Genomic DNA, 8,727 nt, shown 5'->3' with positions numbered 1-8,727 from the left:
CAATGATTAAATTATCTCTTGTTCAAGAGCCTGGCATTTGTTTGGCATGAATTTCAGTTGCCACTTATCAGGGCAAACCTAAGTGTTGGTTAAGTCTTGCTGCGCAGATCAGTTCAGCATCTGAAGAATTACTTAGCCGTTGATTGGCAACTTTATTGGTCTTGCAGCTTTAGAAAAGATTTCTTTGGCTTTTGGTTGCCGACGCTGGGACAGCGCATTGATTAATTTAGAGAAAACATCCAAACTTTTTTTTGCTATTAACGAAGTTTCTTGCTATTCCCCAGTGGTCTGATTTGGGCTGGTGACATTTTGAAGGGACAGCGACACTTCCATCTTCCTCCTCAAGTGATACTCAAATGGAGTTATACAAGGTGAATCCAACAGGTGTACTCTTTGGGAGCAGCAGTGAGCGCAGGTTTAATGGAGTGGTACCCCACTGGCCCAAGACACATGGCTGTTCAGTCAATGGGCATGTGAGACAGGTAAATTTGAAGAATTCCAGGAGTGCCCTGGTGACGGGAGGCGCAGGATATTTTGGGTTCAGACTCAGCTGCACTCTTGCCCAATCTGGCGTGTCTGTCATCCTTGTGGACATTCACAAACCAAGATGGTGCCTTCCAGAAGGAGCTCTCTTCCTGCAGGTAAAATCATTACTTAATTTGTTTACATGAACTACAGTTCAGTCAGACGTGGAGAATAATGGCCAAACACATTGACAAATCATGTTTAACAATGCTTGAATTTCTCTCTCTGCCCCACAGTCTGTTTTTGTTGTTGCTGTAGTAATGCTTTTCATGTCCATCATTGTGTGGATGTTAGTTAGAGTTAAGGAGATTGGCCCCTAACTTCAAGCGATTGTGTCAGGAGGACCAGGGTCAAGTCTTACATGCTACAAAGGTGTGTACTATCATCCCTGGGGAGGTTGCAACAGAAACTGTCAGAGGATTTTGATATGAGGAAAGACTGAAGATGGGCTTTTCAGCCCCGTTAGAGGGTCTATATACCAGATGGTAAATAAAGTAAAACAGAAAACTCCAAGTTAAAAATTGACACCATTGATACCAAAGTGTTGATTTAGAGAAAGAGCAAATTCTGTATTGACATTAGAAAATTTCTCACACAGAGTCATAGAGGTGTACAGCATGGAAATAGACCCTTCAGTCCAGCTCATCTATTCCGGTCAGGTATCCTAAATTAATCTAGTCCCATTTGCCAGCATTTGGCCCATATCTCTCTAAACTCTTCCTATTCATATAACCATCCAGATGCCTTTTAAATATTGTAATTGTACCAGCCTCCACCACCTCCTCTGGCAGCTCATTCCATACACATACCACCCTTTACATGAAAAAGTTGCCCCTTAGGACCCTTTTAAATCTCTCTCCTCTCACCTTAAACCTAAGCCCTCTGGTTTTGGACTCCCCTGGGGAAAAGACCTTGACTATTTATCCTATCCATGCCCCTCATGATTTTATAAACCTCTATAAGGTCATCCCTCAACCTCTGGAGAAAATAAAATGTAATCAGAGGCAGAAACAGAAATTGCTGGAGGAACTCAGCAGGTTTTTGGAGAGAAAGTAGAGTCAGGGCCTGAGTATGTTAGTAGAGACTACAACGTTACTTGAAACAATTTGATGTTGTGATACAGGGACTGGAAGTTCTTTTCGGATGGATGGACAGACTAAGATGTGACAAGCAGCCTTTCTCATCTGTAAGTCTATCCAATGCTCCTTTTCAGCAATTGGTCTTTTAGACTGAAGGCTGATTACTCACAAACATAGTATTTACTGGAAATTCAGAGATTAGTCAAAAGGTTTCATTAGTTAAGCGAGAGATCAGATCAAAAGCACAATGCTTATGTTGCTGCTAATATTAACTTGTGTGGAAAGACTACATCTGTGGCAGGTTTGTGTAATTGAACAGCACTCACAGAGATTTAGCCAGGGAGGCAGGGGGTCTGGTTAGATGAATGATAAGTTACTTTGATTAATAGCCTTTCTACAAATTAAATTCTCTTCACTCAACACAAGAACAATACTGCGTTGTTAATGAAATGGATATTCTGTAGAATGACATAAAAGGGACTGAGTGAATGATAGCTGGTGTTGGGTATTGGCAAACAAACATTAGGTTTCACTACTTAATTTACACAGTTGAATCAAAATGGCTTAATTTTGCTTATAAAAATTTAGTTTATGTGAAGTTACCAGCTGAATGCATGTTATTTCACTTGTTCACATTTATTAAATCACGGCCCCTTACCTGGATGAAACCTAAAAGGTTGAAGAATCTGTGGGAAGTCACGTAGCTAAGGGCTGACCCCACTGATTTTACAAAATAGTAGGTGGTAAATCTATTTGAACACATGAAAGAAGCAAAGACCTCTCTTGGCACATGAGGGCTGCTTGTGAACCTTCTGTCTCACAAGACCTGCAATAATTCTCCTGAGAAAAGATTCTGAAAGCATCTCTGTGTTCCCTTTCTAAAGGTAACCAGATCAAAAGTCCAGAGTGTCTGTTTGGCGTCAGACCCCACATGATTCACCAATAACCCACTGTCCTCCTTCATGTGACCTTTTGATAATCCAGCACCTTATGATTCATTTGTTGTATTTCTGGTTAAATGTAGAGTGAGAGATTCACTTTAACTAGGATTCCCATATTCCTGAAGATTTCATCACAAGATCTCTTGCCATTGAATACCCTGCCCACAAATTGATGCCATAGATTCCTGAATATGACCATCTTCACAGACTCCTCCTATTGGCTGTCTGACATGCCCATCCTTACAGAGCCTTGCCAGATCTGTGGGACATGCGCCAATTCAAGCCACACACCATCCTGATGGGGAAATACATTACTGTTAATTCACTGTGGCTGGGACAAAACCCTGGAGCTCTCTCCCTAATGGCACTGTGAGTGTACCTTCACTAAACGGACTGCAATGGTTCAAAAAGACAGCTCACCTCCACCTTCTTAAGCCCAACTGGAGATGGGCAATAAATGTTGGTCCATCCAGCAATATCCACATTGCACGGATTGATTAAATAAAATTCTCTCCTCCCCTGCCCTTTACTAGACATAATGGTGCATTCACATCTTAAAACTTAGATTATAATGTGTTGCTAGCCACTGAATGTATGGTGAGAGAATAAAATAGAACAGGAAACTTTCATTATCAAATCATGGAGCATTGAAGGAGACCAGTTGTCACATCGTCCTGTGCTGGTTCTTTGAAAGAGCTATCCAATTATTGCACTTTCCTGCCCTCTCCCCATGGTCCAGTGAATGTCTTCCTTTTGAAGGATTAATGTAATTCCCCTTTGAGAGTCACTACCAAATCTGCTCCAGTGCCCTTTTCGGATCACAACAACTCACTGTATTTAAAACCATCTTCCCATCTCCACTGGATTAAATCTTCATAATTCTGAACCCTTCAATACGAGTTAGTTAAATATTGGTTGCTGTGTCATTGTTAGTTGTCTGGTGTCTGGTGTTTCCAGTATGAGTCTTAATAGCTCCACCCCTGATTCTACAAATCACAAAGTTCTAACACCACTGATGATCTGACAGAATTAATTTCCATCTTTTTACAGAGTGACATTAGGGATTATGATGCTCTCTATCGGGCCTGTGAAGGGGTTGATTGTGTTTACCATGCTGCTTCCTATGGAATGTCAGGCACAGAGCAAGTGAGTGTTACAGCCATACTTGGATAATGCAGGAGCAGTAGGTTTTCCTTTTCACTGTTTTATCAGTGGTTCTTGGTTCACAGTCTTTTAGTTTCACAAATGAAAGCTTAGCATCATTGTGGGGAGGTGGAATTGAAGGGAGGGCAGTTTGCGGAGTAGATTTCCCTCTCGCAAGGAAGTAAGGGCTATGGGGAGAGTGCAGGTAAGTGGCATTGAAATGCCCATCAGCCATGATTGAATGGCGGAGTGGACTTGATGGGCCGAATGGTCTTACTTCCACTCCAATGTCTTATGGTCTTATAAAGTAGACAATGGGTTCAGATAGCAGTAGAGGAAATCTGGAGTGACAGCAGTCCTATTGTCCACTCCTGTTTCTACTGAACTGCATAAAGTATGGTGGAAATATGGTTCAGTGTGCATCATTTGTGGTATGGAGTCAAAACATGTGAGTTAAAATCCTACTCCAAATACTTGAGTATAAAATTTGGGGTGCTGACTCCACCCCTGCGCCAAAAGGAAAGATGTATAGTTAATAAATTCCCCTCAAAACCTCATGATGTTTTATTGCCAATAAATCTCAGAACTGTTAGGGTGCCGAGGGAGAGCCAATGGCCCATTATGTCTTCATTGGTTCTCCAAATGAGCCTCTTTATTTACTGCATTTAGAATCATAGAATCATAGAGATGTATAACACGGAAACAGACCCTTCGGTCCAACCCATTCATGCTGACCAGCTATCCCAACCCAATCTAGTCCCACTTGCCAGCACCCGCCTCAAATCCCTCCAAACCCTTCCTATTCATATGTCCATCCAAATGCCTCTTAAATGTTGCAATTGTATCAGCTTCCACCACTTCCTCTGGCAGCTCATTCCATACACATACCACCCTCTGAGTGAAAAAGTTGCCTCTTAGGTCTCTTTTATATCTTTCCCCTCTCACCCTAAATCTATGCCCTCTCGTTCTGAACTCCCCACCCCAGGAAAAAGACTTTGTCTATTTACCCTATCCATGCCCCTCATGATTTTATTAACGACTATAAGGTCACCCTTCAACCTCCGACACTCCAGGGAAAACAGCACTAGCCTATTCAATCTCTCCTGATAGCTCAAATCGTCCAATCCTGGCAACATGCTTGTAAATCTTTTGTGAACCCTTTCATGTTTCATAACATCTTTCCAATAGGAAGGAGATCAGGCCTTACCAATGTCCTGTACAGCTGCAACATAACCTCTTAACTTCTGTACTCAATAGTCTGACCAATAAATGAAAGCGTACCAAACACCCTCTTCACTATCCTATCTACCTGCGACTCCACTTTCAAGGAGTTCTGCCTTTTCTCCCATACCCCTGAACATTTGATGATGATTTAAATAGAAATAATCGCCCTTGAATTCTTGAATTAAACATCCCTCCAGTACGCTGCCAGGCAGCGCATTCCAGATCCAAACACTTGCTGTGTGAAAAAGATATTTCTCACATTACATTTACTTTTTTGCAAATCACTTCCAATCTATTCTCTCTTTTTTTTGATCCTTTTAAGAGCTTAAAAAGTTTATCCTTACCCTATTTACCTTAGGCTATCCAGACCCTTCATGATTTTAAAAACCTCTATCAGGTCACTTCTTCTCTCCAAAGTGAACAGTCTCAACTTGGCCGAACTATTCTCATATCTGAAGTTTCGCATCCCGGGCACCAATCTTGTAAATCTCTTCTGCGCAATTGTCAATGCATTCATATGCTTCCTATAGTGTGGAACTCAGAACTGAATTCCAGCTGGTCTAAAAAATGTCTTTATATAAATTTAACATCTTCTTCTTGCTCTTTATAAAGCCAATGTCACTGTATGTGTTATTATCTCATCACTCCACTTGTTCTGCCACCTTCAATGATGTGTGCACATATACAGCTAGCTCCCTCTGCCTGGCACACCTTTTAGAATTGTGACCCATATGTGTATTGCCTGTCCATGTTCTTTCTACCAAACGCATCTCCCCAAACCTCTCTGCATTGAACTTCACTTGTTACAAATCTGCCCACCTGAAAACCTATGTGTGTCCTTTTGAAATTCTAAATTTCAGTATTTTTAGGGCCTTGATATTTTCATATCCACTTGAGAAGGAAGACAATGCGTCAGTTTAAAACCTCTTCTGAGACACAGTATGACCGACAGTGCTATATTCCCTCAGTACTCCACTGGAGTGTCAATACTGATCTTGTCCTGAAGTTCTAGAAAGCGACCTCAATCCACAATCCTCTGACTCAGAGGTAAGAGGAACATCATGGTAAAGATGGGTTGTAATTAGAGATGAGAGAAAGTGAGGTCTGCAGATGCTGGAGATCAGAGCTGAAAATGTGTTGCTGGAAAAGCGCAGCAGGTCAGGCAGCATCCAAGGAGCAGGAGAATCGACGTTTCGGGCATAAGCCCTTCTTCAGGAATGTAATTAGAGATGCCATTATGCAGATGAACCATTAAACCTTTCCCCTATTTACCCTGTCAGGTGGGAGTAAAAGATCCCATAACATCTTCTTAAAGAACAATAGAGGAGTTATCCCAGTTGTTTTGGCCAGTTTTTATCCCAACTTGGCTGTGTCCTTTTGAAGATCTAAGTTTCAGTAGTCTTTTCAATGTTCTGGTATTTCTTTTATATCTGCTTGAGAAGGGAGAAAGTATTTATCCCTCAATCATTATCTGATCATTACTTTTTGGGGTGCTTGCTTTGTACACCTTGCTTCCTTAACTACAACAAGGAGAATGCTTCAGAAATAGTTGATTGGATATAAAGCACTTTGAGACATTCCAAGGTTGTTGTGAATAGCACTGTTGAAGTGCAAGTCTTTCTTTATGTGTTGCACATCTTTTCTTTAAAGAATTGAATGGTTTGAAATCTCCAGGAATAGGATGTTATTGGACACAGATTCTTTTGAGCACTAATTTAGTCTATTTACTGCCCTCTCTGTGGCCCTCTGCCTTCACTGAAACAGCAAGTAAATTACAGTCCTTTATTAAATTTTAATGCCCCTTCTTGGCTGTTCTGCAGTTACCTGAAAGTAGCCTGATAGAGGTTCGGGCGGTCTGGAAAATAGCCCTTTAATAATTGAAGAGTGGGCGTTTGTGGAAGCAAGGCAGTGTCTAACATCTGTTGATTTCTTAATTTGTTGTTGATCGTTCTGAATGACCTTGGGATCAGATTCAGTGCCTGGCTGCTGCCCAGCAGATGCTGCTTTTCAGTCGGATTGGTTTCCCTGGTACAGCAGCTTTCCCATAGCATCAATCCATGTGTCAGCGAGGGCTACAAGGCTGTTACACCACGTAAGGCATCACGGTGGAGACTAATCCTTTCCTCGCTCATTCACAGTCACTCAGTGGCAAGCAGGAGCAGGAAGATGTGGTGCTCTTCTCCACCTTTCCCTCAGAGACACAAATGTTAATAAAAGTGAAATACTGTGGGTGATGGAAATCTGAAATAAAACAGAAAATGTGGGAAATACTCAGCAAGTCTGGCAAAACCTGTGGAGAGAGGAACTGTTAACATTTTGAGTTAAATTCTGTCCCAACTCCATTTACAAGTTTATCAACGACATCACTGTTGTAGGTCGGATCTCAAACAAGGATGAGACAGTACAGGAAGGAGATAGAGAGCTGAGCGGCATGGTGTAAAGACAACAGTCTCTCCATCAATGACAGCAAAGAGAAGGAGCTGGTCATTGACTTCAGGAAGTGGAGTGGAAGGCCCACTCCAACTGCATCAATGGTGCTGAGGTGGAGCTGGTTGAAAGGCGTCAAGTTCCTGGGAGTGACGATCACCAACAATCTGTTCTGGTCCACCCATGTCGACACAACAGTCAAGAAAACACAATAATAAAAGATCCCACAACATCTCCTTAAAGAACAGCAGAGGAGTTATCCCAGTTGTTTTGGCCAGTTTTTATCCCAACTTGGCTGTGTCCTTTTTTAAGACCTAAATTTCAGTAGTCTTTTCAATGTTCTGGTATTTCTTTTATATCTGCTTGAGAAGGGAGAAAGTATTTATCCCTCAATCACTATCTGATCATTACTTTTTGGGGTGCTTGCTTTGTACACCTTGATTCCTTAACTACAACAAGGAGAATGCTTCAGAAGTAGTTGACTTTTTCATGACACTAAGGAAATTCAGCATGTCCACAAGGACTCTTACCAATGTTTATGGAGGCACTTATAGGAAGCACCCTATCTGGATGCATCGCAGCCTGGTTCAGCAACTGCTCTTCCCAATACTGCAAGAAACTGCAGAGAGTCGTGAACACAGCCCAGTCCATCACATCCTTCTATCCATTGACTCCATCTATACTTCCCGCTGCCTCAGGGAAGCAACCAACACCATCAAAGACCCCTCCCACCCTAGTTACACTCTCTTCTGTCTGGCAGAAAATATAAAAATTTGAATAATCAAATAAACAGATTCAAGAACAGCTTCTTCCCCGCTGTTATCAGACTTTTGAATGGACCTCTCAAATATTAATTCTGATCTCTCTCTCTCTCTCTCTCTGCACCACCTCTGAGGTTGTAACATTGTATATTGCAATCTTTTCTGCTATTCTGATGCATATTGTATGGTATGATCTGCCTGTTTAGCACGCGAAATAACACTTTTCACTGTATCTTGGTACATGTGACAATAATCAAACTCAAACTCAAAATAAATATTGGCCATAATAGTGGGCTGAAAATGTGTTGCTGGAAAAGCGCAGCAGGTCAGGCAGCATCCCAGGAACAGGAGAATCGACGTTTCGGGCATAAGCCCTTCTTCAGGAATGAGGAAAGTGTGTCCAGCAGGCTAAGATAAAAGGTAGGGAGGAGGGACTTAGGGGAGGGGCATTGGAAATGCGATAGGTGGAAGGAGGTCAAGGTGAGGGTGAGAGGCTGGAGTGGGGTAGGGGCGGAGAGGTCAGGAAGAAGATTGCAGGTTAGGAAGGCGGTACTGAGTTCGAGGGATTTGACTGAGACAAGGTGGGGAGAGGAGAAATGAGGAAACTGGAGAAATCTGAGTTCATCC

The 8,727-nt window shown here is 42.1% G+C and overlaps 1 protein-coding gene across 1 annotated transcript in view; it reads left to right on the top strand.

Moving 5' to 3' along the window:
- Nucleotides 1-356: 356 nt before the first annotated feature.
- Nucleotides 357-8,727, top strand: part of sdr42e2 (short chain dehydrogenase/reductase family 42E, member 2) — a 38,195-nt gene continuing 29,824 nt past the window's right edge. The window contains exons 1-2 of the mRNA XM_043711066.1: nt 357-641; nt 3,596-3,691. Of these exons, the coding sequence (XP_043567001.1) occupies nt 357-641; nt 3,596-3,691 (381 nt within the window). The remainder of the gene's footprint in view (nt 642-3,595; nt 3,692-8,727) is intronic.

This window comes from Chiloscyllium plagiosum, chromosome 21 (genome assembly GCF_004010195.1).
Source record: "Chiloscyllium plagiosum isolate BGI_BamShark_2017 chromosome 21, ASM401019v2, whole genome shotgun sequence".
Classification (NCBI taxonomy): Eukaryota; Metazoa; Chordata; class Chondrichthyes; order Orectolobiformes; family Hemiscylliidae; genus Chiloscyllium; species Chiloscyllium plagiosum.
Note: the sequence above shows the minus strand (reverse complement) of the source record. Positions and strands in the feature narration are given on the sequence as shown.